The following is a 23,406-nucleotide window of genomic DNA, read 5'->3' on the forward strand; positions in this document are numbered from 1 at the left end:
CTTGGAGGTAGAATGCTTCTGGGTTCCATCCCTGGTACTGAAAACAAAGAAAGAAAAACTATTAGGTCATAAATAATTGTATCCTTTCTGTCTTGTGATAGAGTATGATTATCAAGTTTTATTTTCTTTTCTCTCAGGCTGTGGCAGGTTTGTTGGCAGATGCTCGTTCTTTAGCAGACATAGCAAGAGAAGAAGCTTCCAACTTCAGATCTAACTTTGGGTATAACATTCCACTGAAAGTAAGTTGGTGACATACTGAGGAACTTTGAACAGTAATATAAGTGTATTGATAAGCTTTTCTATTTCTTCCACATAGCATCTTGCAGACAGAGTGGCCATGTATGTACATGCTTACACACTCTACAGTGCTGTTAGACCTTTTGGCTGCAGGTATGACATTTTGACATTTTATGGGATAATCAAAAGTTAGGTCTGTACTATAGATACTATTTAACCTAGAATATTAGTCTCTTATACCCTTCAAAATAGAAATTTTTATCAAGCATTAGTGCAGTGATTAAGAGCGTACATGAAGTTGGCGTGGGGGTACTTGCCTATACTCCCAGTGCTTGGGAGGTTGAGACAGGAAAACCTGGGTTTGCAGCCAGCCTCAGCTACTTAGTGAGGCTCTCAGCAACTTAGACCCTGTTTCAAAATAAAGAATAAAAAATAGGGCTGAGGATGTAGCTTGGAGGTAGAATGCCACTGGGTTTCATCCTTAGTGCCATACACACAAAAAATAGTACATGAAAAGAGTTTTCAGAATACTGAATGGGATCATAGAGCTTTGAGATGATGATAATGGAGCCTGGTGTGCACACTTGTAATCCCAGTACTTGGGAGGCTGAGACAGGAGGCTCACAGGTCTGAAGCCAGCCTTAGCAATTTCATGAAGTCCTCTTAATGTAGTGAAACCCTGTTTCAAAACAAAGGATGAAAAAGAGGGCTGGGGATATAGCTCAGATGTAGAATGACCCTGGGTTCAATTCCCAGTACCACAAAAGAAAAAAAAAAGGAATGATAACACATAATTCCTATTTTTTTTGGTACTGGGGATTGAATCTTGGTACTGGGATCTACCTCTGAGCCATATCCCATGGAGATTCACTTGTGAGAAGGCCTGGAATGGGTCAAATACTCAAATATAGTTTCTAAGTAGCTGAGGCTGTCCTTGAACCACGATCATCCTGTCTCAGCCTCCCAAATGCTAGGATTATAAGCATGTGTCACCATGCCCTATTCTTTATTTTTGAAACTGTCTCATTGAGTTGCACAGGGCCTCACTAAGTAGCTGAGGCTGTCTGTGAACCACCATCCTCCTGTCTCAGCCTCTTATTTTTATTTTGAAACAAGGTCTCACTAAGTTGATGAGAGCCTCACTACTTGCTGGGGTTGTCCTTGAACCTGCAATCCTGTGTCTCAGCCTCCCAAGTGTTGGCTAAAAGTCCATTTTTGGTTTGTAACTTTTTTTTTTTTTTTGTACTGGGGATTTAATCCAGGGGCATTCTACCTCCAGGTTATACCTCAGTCCTTATTTTTATTTTGAAACAAGATCTCACAAGGTTGGTGAGAGTCTAACTACTTGTTGAGGTTATCCTGGAACCTGGGATCATCCTGTCTCAGCCTCCCAAGTACTTGAATTACAGGTGTGGGGTACCATATCTGGTTCTATTCTTAACTTTAAAAAATAATTCTGCTTGATCAAAACACATTTACCCACAGTGCTTGGGTATAGTCCTATCATGGAATTGTTCATAATTAGCCACACATAAATTACTTAGGAAGAGCCGGGCGTGGTGGCACACACTTGTAATCCCCGTGCTTGGGAGGCTGAGACAGGAGGATCGCACAGGTTCAAAGCCAGCCTCAGCTACTTATAGTGAGGCTCTCAGCAACTTAGTGAGACCCTGTTTCCAAATAAAATATAAAATAGGGCTGGGAGTATAGCCCGGAGGTAGAAAGCCTCTGGGTTCCACCCCCAGTACCACCAAAAATAAAATAAAAATAATTTCTTGGGCTGGGTGTGTTGGCGCACGCTTGTAATCCCAGCGCTTGGAAGGCTGAGACAGGAGGATTGCACAGGTTCGAAGCCAGCCTCCGCTACTTAGTGAGGCTTTCAGCAACTTAATGAGACCCTGTTTCCAAATAAAATATAAAAAAGGTCTGGGAGTATAGCCAGGAGGTAGAAAGCCTCTGGGTTCTACCCCCCAGTACCACCACCACCCCCCCAAAAAAAAAAATTACTTAGGAAGATAGAAAACCTGTTTAATTCTGCTAGCAATAAGTTACACTTGGTAGATAATTTGTTACATTGCTAATTGAAGTTCTCACTTGATTTACTCTGTGAAATACTTCTTTGTGTGTTGCTAGGGTTTAAGACAGTGGTGCTCTACTATACTCCCAACCCTTTTTTATTTATTTATTTTGGGGTACTGGGGTTCCTGGAAGCCCTTCTACCTCCGGGCTACACTCCCAGACCTATTTTTACATTTTTATTTGGAAACAGGGTCTCCTAAGCCAGCATGCACCACTACGCCCGGCAACCCTTTTTTATTTTGAAATAGGGTTTTGCTAAGCTGTTAAAGTTGGCCTTGAATTTATGATCCTGCTGTCTGAGCTTCCCAAGTACAGGGATTACAGGCATATGCCATTGCACCTAGATGAAGTGCTTTTGACTACATATAATTCCTTTAATTTTTTTTTGTCATAACTAGGGATTGAACCCAGGGATGGCATTCTACCTCTGAGCTGCACCCCCAGCCTTATTTTTTATTTATTTATTTATTTTGAAATAGAATCTCACCTAGTTGCAGAGGGCCTCTCAAGTTGCTGAGGCTAGCTGTTAACTTGTGATCCTCCTGTTTCAGCCTTCCAAGTACTGGGATTACAAGCATGCGCCACAACACCTGGCTAATTTTAGCCTTTGAACTGAGCTCTGTGTGTTCAGTTATGTTTCTTAAGTATATACTGTGAGTGAGTCATACTGTGAGGACACAGTTGAATGTCACCACTGATAAAGTCTTAGAGGCAATAGGATACATGTACTGGATGTAGTTGAGTATCAAATCAGGGAATGGCCTAATTCCAGATTGGTGTCAAAAGGTACGAGATGCCGGGCGTGGTGGCGCACGCTTGTAATCCCCGCGCTTGGGAGGCGGAGACAGGAGGATCACACAGGTTCGAAGCCACCCTTAGCCACTTAGTGAGGCTCTCAGCAACTTAGTGAGACCCTGTTTCCAAATAAAGTATAAAATAGGTCTGGGAGTATAGCCCAGAGGTAGAAAAGTGCCTGGGTTCCACCCCCAATACCCCCCCCCCCACACACACACGTAGGAGATATAGGGGGAACGAGTGAAGATATTTCATGGCAGAGAGATGCATGAAATAGATGGGTATTTCAGGTAATGCAGAGAGGTAGTCAAATGTACATAGTAAACAGAGTATAAGATTTAGAGATGGCACTGCAGACATAGGGAGGTGTTAGAGCAAATACAAGTCTGTGCTCCATGGTAAGGAGTTCCATTGAAGGAAATGCTAAGGGATTTTAAAATAACTGTCCTCTAGCAGGAATGGTGGCACATGCCTGTAATTCCAGCGCTTGGGAGGGTGAGACAGGAGGATCTTGGATTTGAGGACACCCTTAACAATCTAGTGATCTTGTTTAAAAAAAAAAAGGGTGGGGGCTGGGATACAGCTCAGAGGTAGAATATCTGAGTTCAGCCGGGCGTGGCCGCGCATGCCTATAATCCCCACAACTTGGGAGGCAGAGACAGCAGGATCCTGCAGGTTCTAAGCCAGTTGTGCTGGCTTAAGAGACCCTGTTTCCAAAAATAGGTCTGGGTGTGTAGCCCAGAGGTAGAAGGGCTTCCAGGAACCATAGTACCACCAAAACAAACAAACAAACAAAAAACCCCAAAACAGAAACAAACCTGAGTTCAATTCTCAGTACCATTTTGAAAAAAGGAATTAAGGGTGGGAGAAGTCTGGCATGGATTCATTGTACTATCAGAAATGTTCTCTCTTTGGCTTCTGTGTGTTTATGCCTTATCAGGACCTCTCATTAGTTCTCTTTTCCACCTATCAATACTCCTTTTCAACACTGCTATCTTTCTAGGGTAGAGTTTCATCAAAAAGTTTAATATTTAAAAAGCTAAGCTGAGTGTGGTGGTACATGCTTGTAATCCCATTACTTTGGAATCTGAGGATAGGATGATTACAGGTTCGAGGCCAGCCTTAACAAGCTAATGAGGCCTTCTACAACATAATGAAACCCTATTTCAAAGTAAAAAACAAAAGTCGGGCATGGTGGTGCACACCTGTAATCCCAGTACTTGGGAGGCTGAGACAGGAGGATCGTGGGTTCATGGCCAGCCTTAGAAACTTAGTGAGGCCTTCTGCAACTTAGACTGTGTTTCAAAGAAAGAAGTAAAAATAGGGCTAAGGTATAGCTGGGATGTAGGATGACCCTGGGTTCAATACACAGAACCCCCCCCCCAAAAAAAAAAAAGTTATATATTTAAAGTAATAGAACTTTAGCTGGGTTTGGTGGCGCATGCTTGTAACCCCAGCATGTGGGAGGCTAAGACAGGAGGATCCGGGTTCGCAGACAGCCTCAGCTACTACTTAGGCCCTTTGTAACTCAGTGAGACCCTGTTTCAAAATAAAGAATAAAAAACAGGGCTGGGGGTGTAGCTCGGAGGTAAAATGCTTCTGGTTCCATCCCCAGTACCGCAAAAAAAAAAAAATAAAATAAATAAAATAAAAATAAATAAATAAAATAGAACATTCGAGCCAGGCATGGTGGCACATACTTGTAATCCCAGTAGTTGGGAGGCTGAGACAGGAGGATTGCAAGTTTGCAGCCAGCCTCAGCTACTCAGGGTATCCACAACATATTGAGACCCTGTTTCCAAATAAAGAATAAAAAAATAGGGCTGGAGTTGTAGCTCAGGTAGAATGCCCCTGGGTTAAATCCCCAGTACTGTTAAAAAGAAAAGAGCCAGGCATGGTGGCATATGCTTATGCTTATAATTCCAGTACTTGGGAGTTTGAGACATAAGAATCTTAAATTTGAAGCCAGCCACAAGAATTTATTGAGGATATCTGCAACTGCAACTTATTCCTGTTTCAAATAAGAGGTGGAGGTGTAACTCGAAGAATGTCCCCTGGATTCAACCCTTAATACCACAAGAAAAAAAATCAAAGCTACACAAATTTTTAATTATTTCTCTTGTGTGTGTGTGTTGAGGATTGAACCCAGGAGGGCATTCTACCTCTGAGCTACACCCCCAGCCCTATTTTATTTTTTATTTTGAAACAGTCTACTAAGTTCCTGAGACTGGCCATGAACCTGTGATCCTTCTGTGTTAGCCTCCCAAAATACTGTGATTACAAGCGTGAGCCACCACACCCGACCAACTTTTAGTAATTTCTAGTATTACTAAATGAAACTACCATCTCAAAAGTACTATGAGTTCTTTGTGTATTAATAGTCTTGACAGTATAATTGCAGTTTTTTCACTGTAGGTTTTAATACTTTTGTGGCTCTTAAGCAGCATAATTTAAACTTTTTTTTCAGTTTCATGTTAGGGTCTTACAGTGTGAATGATGGCGCACAACTCTACATGATTGACCCATCAGGTGTTTCATATGTGAGTAGTTGTGAATCATTTTAATTCTATTGTAGTTAATAGTACTTCATTATCATTTATCTCATATTTATATGTTTCTTTAAAACTTAAATAATGTTTTCTCATTTATCATTAATAACCTATGGGTAAAGCAAGGTGTCGTGATGCATCCCTGTAATTCCAGTACTTGGGAAGCTGAGACAGGAGGAGTGCAGGTTTGAGGATAGCCTCAGCAACCTAGTGAGACCCTGTTTCAAAACAAAAAGTCAAATGGACTGAGGATGTAGCTTGGAAATAGAATGCCCCTGGGTTCAATCCCTAGTACCATAAAAACAAAACTCTCTGGCTGTAAGGCAGAAGATAAACCTGTGTCTTTTTAGTATACTATTTACAGAAACTACACAGTTAATACAGTATTTTAAATGTATGATTCTTTCACTACTATAAATATTAATACTGTCTTAAAATTGATAAGGCTGGGGGTGTAGCTCATTGGTAGAGCCCTTGTCTAGTGTGCAAAGCCCTGGGTTCAGTTCTCAGCAAGTTTTTATTTTTTGAGCCCCTTAACATTCATGAGAATGTTTTTGTTTTTTTTTTTTTTTTTTTTTTTTTTTGGTGGTACTGGGGGTGGAACCCAGAGGCTTTCTACCTCCGGGCTATACTCCCAGACCTATTTTATACTTTATTTGGAAACAGGGTCTCACTAAGTTGCTGAAAGCCTCACTAAGTAGCTGAGGCTGGCTTCGAACCCATGCGATCCTTCTGTCTTAGCCTCCCAAGCGCAGGGATTACAAGTGTGTGCCACCACGCCCGGCTTGAGAATGTGTTTTGAATGTATTTCTTCATGCTTGCTTTTATGTCATTTAATATTGTTTTATAATTTTTAAATAGTATACTTTCTACTAATTATGTTTTATGTCCTTTTTTAAAAATAGGGTTATTGGGGCTGTGCCATTGGTAAAGCCAGGCAAGCTGCAAAGACAGAAATAGAAAAGCTTCAGGTAATACATATTTGATGTTTGAATTCTGCTAGAAGTTAAATTTATCTCCACAAACTAACCTTTTTTTTTTTTTTGTCCTGGTACTGGGGGTGGAACCCAGAGGCTTTCTACCTCCAGGCTATACTCCCAGCCCTATTTTATATTTTATTTTGAAACAGGGTCTCACTAAGTTGCTGAAAGCCTCACTAAGTAGCTGAGGCTGGCTTCGAACCTGTGCGATCCTCCTGACTCAGCCTCCCAAGCGCGGGGATTACAAGCGTGCACCACCATGTCTGGCCAAAACAACTTTTTATATATAATGTTACAAAAATCCTTGAAATCCATTTATGGATCTATAGGTTGAAAATTCTGGTATTTAAAAATTCTTAGTTAATGTCACAGAATTAACTACAATAAAAAGTTATATACTATATATAAATATATTTTACACTATGTGTTTTATATACTATACATATTATATACTCTATTTTATAAAATACAGTATTTGTCTTTGTATCATTTGTATCACTAAGACATAGCTTTTATGTCTTCATACTTGTTCCTAGCTACAGAGGGCATGAAATTTTTCCTGTTACAATAAGACCCACTTTAAAATTCCCCATGAGCCAGAAATTCAGCTATTAGTGTGAAGAGTTTTCTTAAACACAGGTTTTTGCTGGGCGTGGTGACTGCCTGTAACCCCAGTACTTGGAAGATGAATGGGAGGATCACAGTTCTGAGGACATCCTCAGCAATGAATATCAAGACTCAGTAACTTATCAAGACTTTTTCAAAAAGTAAAGAGATGGCGGTGTAACTTGGAGGTAGATGCGGGTATAACCTGGGTTCAACCCGCATAACAAAGCAAACAAGAGCCCCAAATTATAAGAAAACCTTAGTTTTTCTATGCACAAAATCCTTATTGCTTACTTCTTACAAATTTGCCTAAATGGTAGATATGGCTTATCAGACATTTGATTTTATAGAAATAAAATTTCATGTGCATTTAATATTGAGGCTGTATTACAAACTTGCTTAACTACTCATTCAATTTAAGGCCCTGTTTGAGAAAGTACTTAAGTTTAGAATTTAATGACAAGTTCTAGACTTCCCTATAAAGCCTAATTCATCTTTAGTATTTTAGTAAAGTTGACAAGAACCATAGAGATCACTTAACCCAGACCTTTAAACACTGCCTAGGGTTACAGAATAAGTTGATTGCGAACAGTATATCTCATGACTGCTAAACCAGTTTCTTTTACATCAAGTACTATCTGGTGTGCTTGTTAGGTAGTTTTCTTTCCTTTTTTTTTTTTTCTTGTGGGTCTGGGGATGGAACCCTGTCTCCGAGCTACTACCCCCCCCCCCCATTTTTTATTCTTTATTTTGAAACAGGGTCTCACTAAGTAGCTGAGGCTGTCCGCGAACCTTGATCCTCCAGTCTCAGCCTCCCGAATGCTGGGATTACAAGCGTGTGCCACCATGCCCGGCTGAGGTAGTTTTCTATCTTCTATACTCTTCTTTTTTGCTTACAGCCCTCCATAGTGTGATTGTTGGATGAGTCAATTATCCTTTTGTCCTTTTTTTTGCAGGTCTGGGGATGAAACCCAGGGGCATTTGACCCCCCCGAGCTACACCCCCTACCCCATTTTTTATTCTTTATTTTGAAACAGGGTCTCACTAAGTTAACGGAGTGCCTCACTAAGGAGCTGAGGCTGTTTACGAACCATGATTCTCTGGTCTCAGCCTCTCAAATGCTGGGATTACAAGCATGCGCCACCACACCCAGCTTCCTTTGTCTTTCTTAAATCCTGATAAAGAACGGAAAACAACTAATTCTATAAAAAGCACAGAAAAATCACTTTGAGGAACACTTATATTTTTTGACAAACATACTAAATCAGGGAAAACTTTGGCCCACTGCTGCTTTTGTATGTATTTTTGAAGTGTAGCCACATTCAGTCTGTCACTACATTTAAGTCTACGTGTTTACCTTTAGCTACCCCTTTACAAAATTTGCCAACTGCTGCTCTCCCATCATTCCTCTAGCCTGTTTTGATGGCCCATTTACCAAAATACACAAACTTAATGAAATATGTAAAAATATATTCACCAAGGCTGGGCGTGGTGGCACTTGCTTGTAATCCCAGCATTTGGGAGGCTGAGACAGGAGGATCATGGTTTGTGGACATCCTTGGCTACTTAGTGAGGCCTTTTGCAACTCAGATCCTGTTTCAAAACAAAGATGTATCTGGTAGGTAGAATGCCCCTAGGCTCCATCCTCAGTACTGCAACAGAAAAAGGTATATATTTATATATGTATTTGTTGTTATATTTACCATTATAAAATGTGTTTTGTTCAGGTGCACAGTACCTGGGAGGCTAACTATAGAATTCAGCCAATACTGGCAAAAACAAAACAAACCTGGTATTTTTTCCTTTCCTTTTACTTCTAATTTAACAAGAAAAAAATTGTAAACACTAGAAGATACATGATTACAACAAACCTAATTAGAAATCTTTTATTCATTTGTAAGTCTCCCCCCCAATTGAACTAATTGAAACAAACTTGCAGACATCCTTAAGTACTTGTGTTCTTCTTGTAACCACATTGAGATATCCTCTGACAGTCTGAACTGAACTTCTTCAGTGATCTCAATAGCAGCCAGGTGTGGTGTGGCGCGCACTTGTAATCCCTGTACCTGAGAGGGCGAAGCAGGAGGGTCCACCTCAGTTGCCTTTGTCTGTTTCCTAGTATTTTTAATTCAGTGTTACGACATTTGCTGTTGCCATTATTCCTTCACGTGGTTGTACAGACATCCATATCTTCATGTGTCTCAACATGAGGATTTCTAAATTTAAAACAAAGTAAAATATTATTGAACCTGATTTAAAGCTACAGTAGTTGAATCACACTTCAGCCTAGACTACCATGAGTCTTTATTTTTCCACTCTGTGACATAGCCAAAATATGAATTGTCTTGACCCTGTCATGTATATTCAACATAAACCCTTATGTGTAATAATAAAATCTTTATGCTTACTTTTAATGCTTACACTGTACAAACATCTTAGTTGTCATTTACTGGGCTTTTTTCTACTTTTCCAGAAGTTAATTGAAAGAACACATTACTTCTAATAAGAACAAGTGTTTGGTTTCCTACTTTTGCTTTGTAGTCTGTACTTATCAAACCAGTCCAATCTGTACTATAAGATCCTGCTTAAATCCTGGTTCTCGAAGACTTTCTCTGTTATTTTTTTCTTCCTAACTTTCAGTCTTCAGGGTCTGCCTATGAATAGATTCATGGAAGGCTTGTTGAGTTTTTATAGGTTTTAACACAGAATTGGTGGTACCAAGGGTCATCTGTAGGACCTATTAGCATATTAATTTAAGACATTAAATTGTTAGAAAACTTAAGTTCTGGTTTTCTTTGGATTTTAGGTTATTTTCCTTGGTTTTAGATCTAAAGAATCTATTTCAGTTGGGCAAGGTGGTGCAAGCCTGTAATTCCAGTACTTGGCAGGCTGAGACAGGATTGTAGCTTCAAGGATATTCTCAGCAAGTCGTGAGACTCTCATCAACCTATGGAGACCCTATTTCTGAATAAGATAAAATAAGATAAAAATCAGACTGGGGGTGTAGCTCAAATGCCTCGAGTTCAATCCCTAATATCACTAAAAACCTACATCAAAAGTATGGGTTAATGCCAGTGTGGTGGTGCATGCTTGAAATCCCAGCATTTGGGAGGCTGAGACCAGGTTCGTGAATTAGCCTCAGCTACTTAGGCCCTCTGCAACTTAGTGAGACCCTGCTTAAAAATAAGGAATAAAAAATAGGGCAGGGTGTATAGCTCGGAGGTCAAATGCCCCTGGGTTCCATCCCCAGACCCCGCAAAAAAAAAAAAAAAAAAAAAAATATGGGTTATCAGCAGCGAGTTGAAAAAAGTATATATATGAAAATTCAATTCTGACCCATAAAATTAAATTAGTATACTTTACTTTTCTGTAGATGAAAGAAATGACCTGCCGTGATGTTGTTAAAGAAGTTGCAAAGATGTAAGTTGAAAACTTTCCTTACCATCCACAAAAATCACATACATTTTTCTACATACATTAATTCTAAGAGGTTGTTTTGTTTGAAAATAATGTATAAATTTTTAGAAGGTGATTATAACATTCCAAAAATTCTCACTAAGGAAAAAAATCCTTTTGTTGGTATAGGAGATTGATTTGGTCTTCTACATGCTAAACACGGGTTATCATCCACAGCCTGAATGTCTTTATTTTTAAATAGGTTACATTTTTTAAATAGTATGAACTAGATGGGAAAATAAACCTTTAAAAAAAAAATAAACTACTATTTAGGCAATAGAACTAGGGTAAAAGGACACGATCTTTAGGAGCTCCATTTGTTAGCTCCAAACTTTTCAAGTCTCCTAAATTTCAATGATAGTCCTAGAGCCTTCAAGAAAGCTTCTGATTTTTGATTTGGTGATGTAATCCAGGTCCTTATGCATGTCAAACATGTGCTGTATCACTTAACTTACACCCTCAGTTCCATAAACTGCAGCTAAGTATTTCTGTACATTATTCATGAAGCTATTTTTTTGGGGAAAGAAACGTTTCACTTTTCAGATTTATCGTAAAACTTTTAACAACAGAACAGTTGCTTCAAAACCTTTTGAAAAATAGCCTAAGAACATTTGATTTATATTTCATAAATGTAATATGGAGTGTGATGTAATAAGTTTTTGAGAGAGTAAGCAATGAAGTCAATACACATGGGTGGTTTGTTAAAAAAATTTTTTATAATTCTAGATTAAATGTAGGTTTGTGTGTGTGCTGGAAATGGAACCCAAGAGCAACTTAAAAAAAAACACACATAGGTGGGGGTGGGGGAGTTGACTCAAGAGGGAGGCAGAATGCCTCTGGGCAAAGAAAAAAAAAAAAGACAAGGGATTTAAAATAGTAAAATCTCCAAAAGGCCGTTATTGATGGCCTTTATCTGTTGGAAACATGGTAATTTGTCTTTTCTGATGTGCACAATAGACTGTAGAATGTATGTGTAATTTTATAAATTAGAGGAGGGCCTTTGGATTGGTACTGGCTGTGTTTATGTGAAATAAAGTTGATTAGAAATGACCAGATGTTCATTTCTTTTCTGTTCTAGAATTTACATAGTACACGATGAAGTCAAAGACAAAGCTTTTGAACTTGAACTCAGCTGGGTTGGTGAATGTAAGTTATCTTGGAACAATGATTTGCTCTATGATGCACCTTGTACTGTACTTTAACTGCTGGCTTCCCTTTTTATTTTTATTTATTCTTTTATTTTTTGCAGTACTGGGGATTGAACTCAGGGGCATTCTACCTCCGAGCTACATCCCCAAACCTATTTTATTCTTTATTTTGAAATAGGATTACATTGACCGGGTGTGGTGGTACACACTTGTAATCCCAGCATTTGGGAGGCAGAGATTGGAGGATCATGGGTTTCAGACAGTCTCACCTACTTAGTGAGGTTCCTTCCAACTCAGTGAGACTGTTTCAAAAATAAAGAAGAATAAAAAATTAGGCTTCTGGTGTCACTCAGAGGTAGAATGCCCCTGGGTTCCATCCCCAGTACCAGGGGGAAAAAAAGAGAGGGGGGGGTGTCTCACTAAGTTGCAGAGGGCTTCACTAAGTAGTTGAAGCAAATCTGTGATCCCTGTCTCAGCCTTCCAAGTACTGTGATTAACAGGTGTGTGCCTCCACAACCAGCCGGGTTCCCTTTTTTATTCTGAAACAGGGTCTCACTTGGCTTCCCTTTTTAATACCAAGAAAGCCTAAATAAAATTATCAAGTGGTCTAATGAAGGAATATTCTGCTTTAATAATTGACTTAAGTTGTGAACAGTTTACTTTTTGGAGACATTTCATTTTAAAACACGTCACCATTTTTCCCTTTCTTAATAGGATAACTATAGGACTTCAAGTGTAATATATTTAAATTTAAATTTTGTGTGGGAGGGGGGTTGCTGGGGATTGAACCCAGAGGCATTCTACCCCTGAGCTACACCTCCAGCCTTTTTTTTTTTTTTTTTTTGCGGGTCTGGGGATGGAACCCAGAGGCATTTGACCTCCCAGCTACACCCCCTACCCAGTTTTTTATTCTTTACTTTGAAACAGGGTCTCACTGAGTTGCAAGGAGCCTCACTATGCAGCTGAGACTGGCTGTGAACGTGCGATCATTCTATCTCAGCCTTCCAAGTACTGGGATTACAAGTGTGCACCACCACTTCTGGCTAATATTTTCAAAATCGAATGATTTATAAATTATATGTACTCATTTCCAAAATAACTTTGGTTTATCTAGTATAAAATGGAGGAGACACAAAATGAGTTCAAGCCAGGCATGGTGGTGCACACTTGTAACCTTAGTCCTTGGGAGGCTGAGACAGAGAGATGGCAGGTTCACACCCTATGGTCAGCAAACTAGCAGGAATCTCAGGAACCTAGCAAGTACATGGTATCATTCATAAGATAGTACATTTTTACAGCCTTAGATGAAGTACACCTGTGGACTTTGGTAGATTCTATGGTACTGCAAATCACAATATAGTCCTTTTAATGCCCTTAAATATTTGGCTTAACTTACAGTAACTAAAGGAAGACATGAAATTGTTCCAAAAGATATAAGGGAAGAAGCAGAGAAATATGCTAAGGTAAGCCCCAGAATTTAAAAGGCCTCTAATGAAAATCATTTATGATGAAGCAACTTGGTTGATTTTTGTGTGTGTGTGGGTCTGGGGATGAAACCCAGGGGCATTCGACCTCCAAGCTACACCCCCTGCCCTATTTTTTTTTTTTAATTTTTGAAACTGGGTCTCAGTTGCAGAGGGCCTCGCTAGCCTCCCAAATGCTGAGATTACAAGCATGCGCTACCATGCCTGGCTAACTTGGTTAATTTTTATAATAAGTTTTTTAGGCTATGTCCAGCAGGGATAAAGTTGCCCTGGCTCAACAAAAACAAAACCACAAGGAAACTGCAAAGGTTTTTTTTTAAATAGGACATTTAATGCTTTCATTTACATTCATTTCATTTTTTATATTTTTTTGGGAAGGGAGTACTGGGAATGAAACCCACGGGCTTTCTACCTCTGAGCTATACTCCCAGACCTATTTTATTTGGAAATAGGGTATCACTAAGCTACTGAGAGCCTCACTAAGTAGCTGAGGCTGGCTTTGAACCTGTGCAATCCTCCTCCCGTCTTAGCCTCCCAAGTGCTGGGATTATAAGCGTGCGCCATCACACCTGGCTTGGCTTCATTTTTGTATTTTTTAACAAAGATTGTAGAAATATGAAAGTATCTTTTTCATTTATAAAGAATTTCAATGACAGAACTAAAATAGATTTAAACATAAGGTGTTAGATGTAGCAATATTAAAAATGTAGCAATATTAAAAATAAACTGTAGCCCGGCATGTTGGCACATACTCTTAATCCCAGGACTTGGGAGGCTGAGACAGGAGGATCACACAGGTTCAAAGCCAGCCTCAGCTACTTGGTGAGGCTCTCAGCACCTTAGTGAGACCCTATTTCCAAATAAAGTATAAACTAGGTCTGGGAGTGTAGCCCAGAGGTAGAAAGCCTCTGGGTTCCACCCCCAGCACCACCAAAATAAATAAATAAATAAATAACTGTGAGCACTATCTTTTCTTAACAGGAATCACTGAAGGAAGAAGATGAATCAGATGATGATAATATGTAATATTTACTTCAGCATCACTTCTAAATTTATGAGTCTTGTGTAACTGTTTAGCTCTGTGGATTATACATACTGACCAATTTTCATTAAATCTTTGTCTTGTAACCACTGAAGTTTGGTTAATATCTGTTTAACAAAATTGGTGGGGGTAGTGGGAGACATTTACTTAGTATTAAAATATAGATCTAGGCCTATTTAAAATTAAAATAATGTAAAAGAGGCTTTGGAATTACATTACTTCAGAGCAAAACCATTCATCTCATGTAGAATTTAAAAATTATAATCTACGCAGGTGTGGTGGCACACTTTTGTAATCCCAAAACTTGGGAAGTTGAGACAGGAGGATGGCAAGTTCAAGGACAGCTTTCAGGAAGTAGTGAGACTTTTTCCAAATAAGAAGTAAAATTGGGATTTGGGCAGAGCTCGAAGGTAGAATACCTCTGAGGTCCAATCCCCAGTAGAAAAAAACGAAACCTTAAGTATGTTAGTAAAGAATGCTTTTGCTATTCATTTATAGTAGTGAGTAGTGGACTGAAGGATTTTTAGTCTGTCACTTAAACAATAACAAAAAAAAAAAAAAAAACCCCACATGACAGCTTCATGTCAAAACTAAGAATCATGAAAAAATTCTGTGAGCAGCTGTTAATGATGTGAAATGAGTTTGGTGACACAGAAGAACAGCTATCATAACCAGAACAGCAGCACTCGCTACAGGAGCAAAATGAATGTAAGCCAAATGTACAGGCCCTTTATTGGGTCTATGCCAGTATTACTCCATTCAACTGCTGAACTTTGAGCATTAGTACAGGTAAAATAGCTAACAACTCAAACTTCCAATAGTGTAAAATGATCTGCTACAGCTGGGCATGGTGGTGCACACTTGTAAATCCAGTACTTGGGAGGCTGAGACAAGAGGGTCGCAGGTTCACAGCCAGCCTCAGGCACTTAGTGAGATCCTCTGGAACTTAAGATCCTTTTTCAAAATCAAGATTAAAAAATAGGACTGAGGTGGAGCTTGGAGGTAGATTGCCACTGGGTTCAATTCCCAGTACCAAAACAACAAAAAAATTACCTGCTACATTTATTGAGTGGCACTGGGGATTGAATCCAAGGGCATTCTGCCTCTGGGCTATACCTCTACGCTTTTATTTTGAAACAGGGTCTCCCAATTACTGCACATTGGTCTTGAACCTGATGAGATTACAGGTGTGTGCCACTACACCCGAGCACCTGCTACATCTAACCTACACCCCAGGCTCTTGTTTAAAAGTTTTTATTTTGAGCTGGGTGTGGTGGTGCACACTTGTAATCCCAGAATTTGGGAGGCTGAGACAGGATTGCAGGTTCGAAGCCAGCCTCAACTACTTAGTGAGACACTGTTTCCAAAGTGTAAAATAGGTCTGAGAGTAAAGTCCAGAGATAGAAAAGCCAAGCCCCTGGATTCCATCCCTAGTACCACAAAAAAACAAAACTCATGAAAAGGATGAAACTAGTATGCTACTGTCAACTTGTTAACGTTCAGCTCAAATTTTGTGACAAGCCTAAGTCACCATGATTACCTATTTGCAGCTAGTTAATTTTTTTAGTTAGTAAATGTGTAGGTGCAATGAACCCACATTCTGGTAACTATAATAAAGGAAACACAATGGTTTGCACTAGGCACAACAGTGCACACCTGTAATCCCATTACTGGAAGGCTGAGACAAGAGGATTGCCTGAGCAACTTATCCAGACCCTGTTTCAAGATAAAACGGGTGGGGGTAGTTTGGAAGTATGTCACTCAATCCAATTCCCAGTACCACCCCTCAAAAGATTTTGTACTTTTGCCTATGTACCTGGGGGATTCAATCCCAGTACCACAAAAGGATAAGGTTATGATGCAGGATAAAGTGTAGATATTTACTTTGCAATCAAAACTTGTAGCTGTCTCTGAATTTAAATTTTCATTTCTCATTTGTTAGTTCTATCAGTTTTTCTTGTAATTTTGGAGACTGTTCAGTGCTTGTATGTGGAAAAGGGTCTAAAAGCCCAATGAGGTATGTTCATTTTAAGAATATCTTCAAATCCTTCACTGAAGTCAGAATGATGGAGAGTCTTCAGGTGCTGAGAACAGGTAAGCAAATCTTCATGTTTTTCCAATGTTGATAAATTTGGAAATTGGCTGAATTCCCCCCTCTTTTTTTTTTTGGTGGTACTGGGGGTGGAACCCAGAGGCTTTCTACCTCTGGGCTATACTCCCAGACCTCCTTTTTTATATTTTATTTGGAAACAGGGTCTCACTAAATTGCTGAAAGCCTCACTAAATAGCTGAGGCTGGCTTCAAACCTATGCGATCCTCCTGTCTCAGCCTCCTAAGCGCGGGGATTACAAGCATGTGCCACCACGCCCAGCTGAATTCCCTTAATCTTACATTTTGTTTGTACAAAAGTTTTACCACAAAGGTGGAAATAACAGTTGTTTTGCCTCACTGCCTTCGAGCTTTTGATTGTTTCATTGAATTTATTAAACAAGTCTGTCGAGTGTGTCGTTGTAATTATCCAAGCTGGCTTGTGAAGCATCATCTTTGTTTTCTAGGAACATTAGTAGTCAGTTTATAAAACAGATCCAAACAGGTACCTTTGATAGCCAATGAAATTCTATATGAAGCAATAACAAGTCATTTTCAATACAAAGCCATGCAAACAATTTCATTCAATGAAATGCTTCTAATTTTGTTGACTGCTTTAATGGCATAATGTAATGACCCATGTAGGCATTCTTTCAGATTTCTGGCAACTAATGTTGGTGATAGATAACAAAGTTAGCAGTGGATATATTAGGAACTGCTTTTTTTTTTTTTTTTTTTTGGTGGTACTGGAGTTCCTGGAAACCCTTCTACCTCCGGGCTACACTTCCAGACCTATTTATTTTATTTTATTTTATTTTGGAAGCCGGGTTTCTTAAGCCAGAGAGGCTGGCTTTCTCAGCCTCCCAAAGTACTGGGATAACTGTGCACCACCATGATCAGCAGCAAATAAATAATTCTTGGCAATTTTTTTCTTATTTTTTGAGGCTACATTTCATGGCAAAGGTGACTCTTCCGCCTATATAAAGAACTGGGACATTTTAAAATACTCACATCTCGAACCATATCATCAGTTCTTCTTTGCATTATACTATTCAAAGAAATTTCTTCCTAACAACAGATGTCGGCGTGTGCAGAATAGTGCCTGTCACTTCACTTATATGCTGCATAATTAGTTCAGCAATTGTATGTGGTTTTTCCACTTTAGCAATCAGTAATAAATGTGAGAAGCATTACCATCTTGTTTGGGTGCTATAATATCTGTAAAAAAAAAAATTGTATTTACCATCATTAGGACATAAAATGATCAAGTGATGTAACAATTCATATAATTAAAAAAGTGCATATTCTCTCACTGGAACTAAAACGGTACAAAAGCTGTGATATTACAAGAGCACCCACAAGACAATGGTATACAGTAGTTTCCATGTAAGATGGCAAGAAACAAACTAAAATACTCATAAAAATAATAAACATGATTTTGTCTTTGCTCAGCCTTAGATATATGTACTTATCAATAAACATGACTTGAGAGGTATATTTAAATGTTAATGATGAAGTTTTGTGACTTCTCATTTTCACCAATATTGCAACAAAACTATGACAAATACATTGACTGTCTACATCAAACAGTATTATACCAACACAAGTCTGCCACAATTTTTCCATTATTAAGCACTGGAAGACAAATATGTACAGTAGCTGGGCACGGTGGTGCGTGCCTGGAATCCCAGCATGCAGGAGGCGCCACCACGGACAGCCTCCGCTGCTTAGTGAGGCCCTCCACAGCATAGTGAGACCCTGTTTAAAAAACGAATAAAAGCCAGGTGTGGTGGCGCATGCTTGTAATCCCCACACTTGGGAGGCTGAGACAGGAGGATAGCGCAGGTTCGAAGCCAGTCTTAGCTACTTAGTGAGGCTCTCAGCAACTTAGTGAGACCCTGTGTCCAAATAGAGTATAGGTCTGGGAGTGTAGCCCAGAGGTAGAAAGCCCCCCCTGGGTTCCCAAATACCACACCTTGGGTAGTTCTGGAACAGTTTACAGGGGCATTTGTATCCTTGGGTGCGTTTGGTTACTGAATTAAAGGGATGGTCAAAGCATAAAGAACATTTCAAGAAACTGTCCATGTGTATTTACCTGTTAAATAAAGTTGTGATTAGCCAGATAAGGTGGCATATGCTTGCAATCCCAGTATTTGTGAGGCTAAAATAGGTGGAATGTAAGTTGTGGGGGTCAGCATGTGACTACCTAGTGAGACACTATTTCGAAGGAAAAAAAAAGCCTGGAGTTGTTAGTGTAAACGTCCCCCTGGGCTCAATCTCCAGTACCACTAAAATGAAAAAAATTGTGGTGATTATTTTTCAAATAGACACAAAATACAAGTTATAATGTATCAGTGGTTAAGTATGTTGACAGGTTTTGACAAGCATCAGGAGATGAATATTATCTACATTGGTTGTGCATTGTCTCGAAGCTCAGCACCTGTGCACAGGAATATGTGTGTGGTGACTTATTCAGGTATACCATAAGTGACATGTATGAGATCTGATACAGATTGTTTTTGAATTGTGTGACACAATAGTGCCTCCCCAGTACTGGGATTACAGGCATGTGACACTATGCCTGGCTTTCTCTTTTCTTTCTTTCTTTTTTTTTTTTTTAAAGAAAGGCAAACTGCCATGACTAGTTTGAGAGTTGGTTACAACCAAGAGACAGCAATAAAAATTGAAAGGAAACAGCTAAATGCCTACAATGTATTGCACCACCAAGAAAATTAAAACATTAAATAAAGTCTTTCCCCAGGGAAAAAGAGCCAACATTTAAAAATCACTAGCAAAGCCTTCAGAAATGTTCACTATTATGTATACAAGCATTTGGGATAGTTTATTGGACACCTGATCAATGAGCTCTCTAATAAATTAATTCAAAAGAAAAATAATTAGTAGGAAAACACTTCTAAGATGCCATAACTGAAACAAAGTAGAGACTAATTTCTACAAGTATACAAAGAACAGAATTTAGATGACAGTGGAAATGCATTCAATGTGAAAATGCATTCAATATGTAACTATTTCTCAAACTGTTTCAAAGACTGTGGATTGATTTCAAATTCATGGATTTGAATTTACTAGGTCTATAGTAGCACCCAAGAATCTGTCTTTTGAAGAAATAAATTCTTATAAACATACTAACATTAGTCTCACTGAGCTAGATACAGGGTAGAATAAAGGAGAACAGGTCAACAGAGAAGTTACTTGAAAAGGTTAAGATATTTTGTTACAAAGCAAAATAGGGATAAAACAGTAGAAGATGATGAGTATTTAGGAAAACCTTTTCATTTGATTCTTATGTTTCAGAAGAGCACAAAGCTAGATGAAAAATCGGGGAAGCATTTTGTAAAAAAAATTTGTAGCAGACGATTTCAAATACTTTACCATCAAATTCAGTGTCCAAAACAGAATAACACAAAGGTGTTAGTATAAAGGTAGACAAAGAGCCAGGGCCCAGTAAGGAAGAAATTGTATAATTGTTCATTACTAGTCTGGGATTAAAACATAGCTCTTATTTTACTGACATGTCAAAGAGAAAAATAGCTTGGATTTAAAACAGTGCAGGCCAGTTTGATAAAAAATTTTATATACGAGCTTGGCCCCAAGACTTTATAAAAGATGGTATAGAAAAATTCCCTTTACAGCCGGGTGTGGTGGTGCAGGCTTGTAATCCCCACGCTTGGGATGTGGAGACAGGAGGATCACACAGGTTTGAAGCCAAGAGACCCTGTTTCCAAATAAAAATATACAAAATGGGCCTGGGAGTGTAGAAGGGTTTCCAGGAACCCCAGTACCACAGGAAAAAACAAAACAAAACAAAACTCTTTACAGTAATAAGATTCAGGTTTACAGTGAGAGTATTTTCTATGACACATCTATTAATACCTAAATAGAAATTTACTTCCTAAGACTAAAGTGACAGACAATTCAGTATTTTTAACTGAATGATCTATTTACACACGGTTTTAATTCCAAAACGTAGGTTTTTTTTCTTGCTGTCTTTTTAACGTACTGGTACTCTCTCTTTTTTTTAACTTGCTGGGGACTGAACCCAGGGCCTCAAATATGCTAGGCAATAGCTCTACCGCTGAGCTATATCCCCAGCCCTTTCAATTTGTATTTTGAGACAAGGTCTCTGTTTATTGCCCAGAATGACCTCAAACTTTTGATTCTCCTGCCTCAGCCTCCCAAGTAATAGGATGAGGAACAAGTGTCACCATCTGTCACCCCACTGATTGCCAGCGTTGATTCAGCTGATCTGGCTGGCTAGGTGTGTGTGTCCTGAATAGAGGAGGATATGTCTTTGGTCAGTAGAATAGGAGTAGCCGCGCTCCCCTGCCAGAATCTCCAAACAAGGTCCATTTGTAGAACATAGGGTAGTCAAGTTTCCAAGACTCCTGACACATCCAAATGAGGCGCTGCACATGGCAGTCTGCCTTTCTTAAAAGAAAGAAAGAAAAAGAAAAGAGAAAAAAAATAAAGCCAGGCTCAGTGCCACATGCATGTAATCCCAGTACTGGGGAGGCTAAGACAGGAGTATCACAAGTTCAAGGTCAGCCTCAGCAGTTTACAGTGAGACCCTCAGCAACTTAGACCCTGTTTCAAAATAAAAAATAAAACAGGGCTGAGGTGTAGCCCAGAAGCTAGATAAAATGCCCCAGGATTCAATCCCTAGTAACACACACACACACACACACACACACACACACAAAACAGAACTTCTTCGCAGACAATATTATAATCCAGTCATAAATGCAAGCACGTTTGACACAAAAAGCCTAAAGGCAACCACAATGTTGGCCAAGTCAGACACTAAAAATTTCTGACAGCAAGCAGTTTTCTTCCTTCCTGGCAATCCTCTCTCATACAAAGCCAAATGAAGTTTTCTGACAAATGACTATGTGGAAACATGATGTGCCATTTTCCTCCCCCTCTAGATATCTGGACAGCTTCCAAAGTGAATTTCAGGAGAAGCTTTAAACATGAAACTAAAGCTAGTCTACTCTAAGATCTATTCTTTTCCCTAAATGGAAATCTGACAAAACAGGAAGTATAATAGCAGCAGAAAAGCAAGTTTTGTGGCTTAAGTACTTACTGGGAACAGACTAGTTCTTCATGACTATGTAACAAAATACAGAACTTTAAAATCAGGAGGAAAAGTTTCCTTAGTGCACCAGTCTTATAGGCAATATCACATGACACAAAGAGGAATAAAAAAAATTTCCTTTTTGGTACTGGGGATTGAACCTAGGGGCATTCTACCTCCAAGCTATACCCCCAGCCCTTTTTAAATTTTTCTTTTTATTTTGAAAAAGGGTCTCCCTAAGTTGCTGAGACTGGTCTTAAATCTGTCATCCTCCTGTTTCAACCTCCTACATCCTGGAATAAAAGAGTGTCACCAAACCCAGCTGGGGTTCTTGTTATGCATATATATTTATATATCTCCTTTTTGCTTCTACCTCTAGTCCATCCTCCCTTTCCCAAAAAAGCAAGGTTAGATTCATGGGAAATCAGGAAGTTAATTTTGTGGATCACACCAGAGTGCGATATCAGAGGATCTCAGGCCAAAGCTCACAATGACTTAGTGAGACTCTTTCAATTTTTTTTTCTTTCTTTTTTTTTTTTTTTTGTGGTGCTGGGGGATGGAGCCCAGAGGCTTTCTACCTTTGGGCTACACTCCCAGACCTATTTTGTATTTTATTTGGAAACAAGTTCTCACTAAGTTGCTGAGAGCCTCACTAAGTAGCTGAGGCTGGCTTCGAACCTGTGTGATCCTCCTGTCTCAGCCTCCCAAGTACTAGGATTACAAGCATGCGCCAGCACGCCCGGCCCAATATTTTCAATAAAGCAAAAAACTGGTTAACAAAATGAGCACAACTATAATCCCATTTTATTTTTATTTTATGTGGTACTGGGGACTGAGCCCAGGGACAGTCTACCTCCAAGCTACACTCCCAGCCCAATTTTATTTTTATTTGGAAACAGGGTCTTGCTATATTGATGAGCGCCTCACTATTTGCTGAGACTTTCCTTAAATCGGCCATCCTCCTGAAGGCTCCCAAGTACTAGGATTATAGGCATGCACCACACCCGGCTTAGAACATCTTTTATTTTATTTATTTTTTTTGTGGTGGTCGGAATGAACCAAGAGGCATTCTACCTTCGAGTTATATCCCAGACCAATTTTATTTCTAAAAATAAAACAGGGTTTCACTAGGTTCCTGAAAGCTTCACTAAATTGCTGAGGCTGTCCTTAACATGGGATCCTCCTGTCTCAGCTTCCCAAGTACTAGGGTTACAAGAGTGCGCCACCACGCTGCCCAGCTCTAGAACATAATTAAAAAAAAAAAAAAAATTGAAAACAGTCCTCTGTATATAACGTAAGCTATAATTATCTTTTTTGTGTGTGGTACTGAGGACTGAACCCAGAGGCATTCTACCTCCGAGCTACACCCCTAACCTGATTTTATTTCTTATTTGGAAAGAAGGTCTTGTCAAACTGTTGAGGACCTAGATAAATTCCTTAGGCTGGCTTTGAACCTGAGATCCTCCTCTTTCAGCCTCTCAAGTACTGGGATTACAGGTGTGTACCGCCATGCCTGGCTCTGTGTGAGAAAATTTTAAATGGAGGAGAAAACGAAAATATTTAGAACTGGATATGATGGCTCATACTTGTAATCCTAGTACTTGGGAGGCTATGACAGGCGAACAGGTTCATGGCCAACCTCAGCAACTTATTGAGGCCCTCTGCAACTTAGTGAGACCCTGTTTCAAAATAAATTTAAAAAAAGGCTGGGGGTATAGGTTGGAGGTAAAATGCCCCTGGTTCCCATCTCCAGTATCAGAAAAAAAATTCATATTGTTTTATGATAAAAAATTAAGTGATCTGAAGTTAAAAATGAAAACCACAGAGATAGGTAAGCAAATCCATGA

The 23,406-nt window shown here is 39.2% G+C and overlaps 1 protein-coding gene across 2 annotated transcripts in view; it reads left to right on the plus strand.

Moving 5' to 3' along the window:
* PSMA3 (proteasome 20S subunit alpha 3) overlaps window positions 1-14,360 on the plus strand; it is a gene marked incomplete at both ends in the record, with an annotated part of 29,783 nt that extends 15,423 nt beyond the window's left edge. The window contains 8 exons of one of the 2 annotated variants that reach the window (XM_080706970.1): window positions 138-239; window positions 317-390; window positions 5,579-5,651; window positions 6,566-6,631; window positions 10,620-10,666; window positions 11,781-11,848; window positions 13,249-13,313; window positions 14,316-14,360. In XM_080706970.1, the coding sequence (XP_080563096.1) occupies window positions 138-239; window positions 317-390; window positions 5,579-5,651; window positions 6,566-6,631; window positions 10,620-10,666; window positions 11,781-11,848; window positions 13,249-13,313; window positions 14,316-14,360 (540 nt within the window). The remainder of the gene's footprint in view (window positions 1-137; window positions 240-316; window positions 391-5,578; window positions 5,652-6,565; window positions 6,632-10,619; window positions 10,667-11,780; window positions 11,849-13,248; window positions 13,314-14,315) is intronic. The other variant, XM_080706971.1, reaches the window with a different exon arrangement.
* Between the last annotated feature and the right edge of the window lie 9,046 nt (window positions 14,361-23,406).

This window comes from Muscardinus avellanarius, assembly GCF_963383645.1.
Source record: "Muscardinus avellanarius genome assembly, chromosome: 12".
Lineage (NCBI taxonomy): Eukaryota > Metazoa > Chordata > Mammalia > Rodentia > Gliridae > Muscardinus > Muscardinus avellanarius.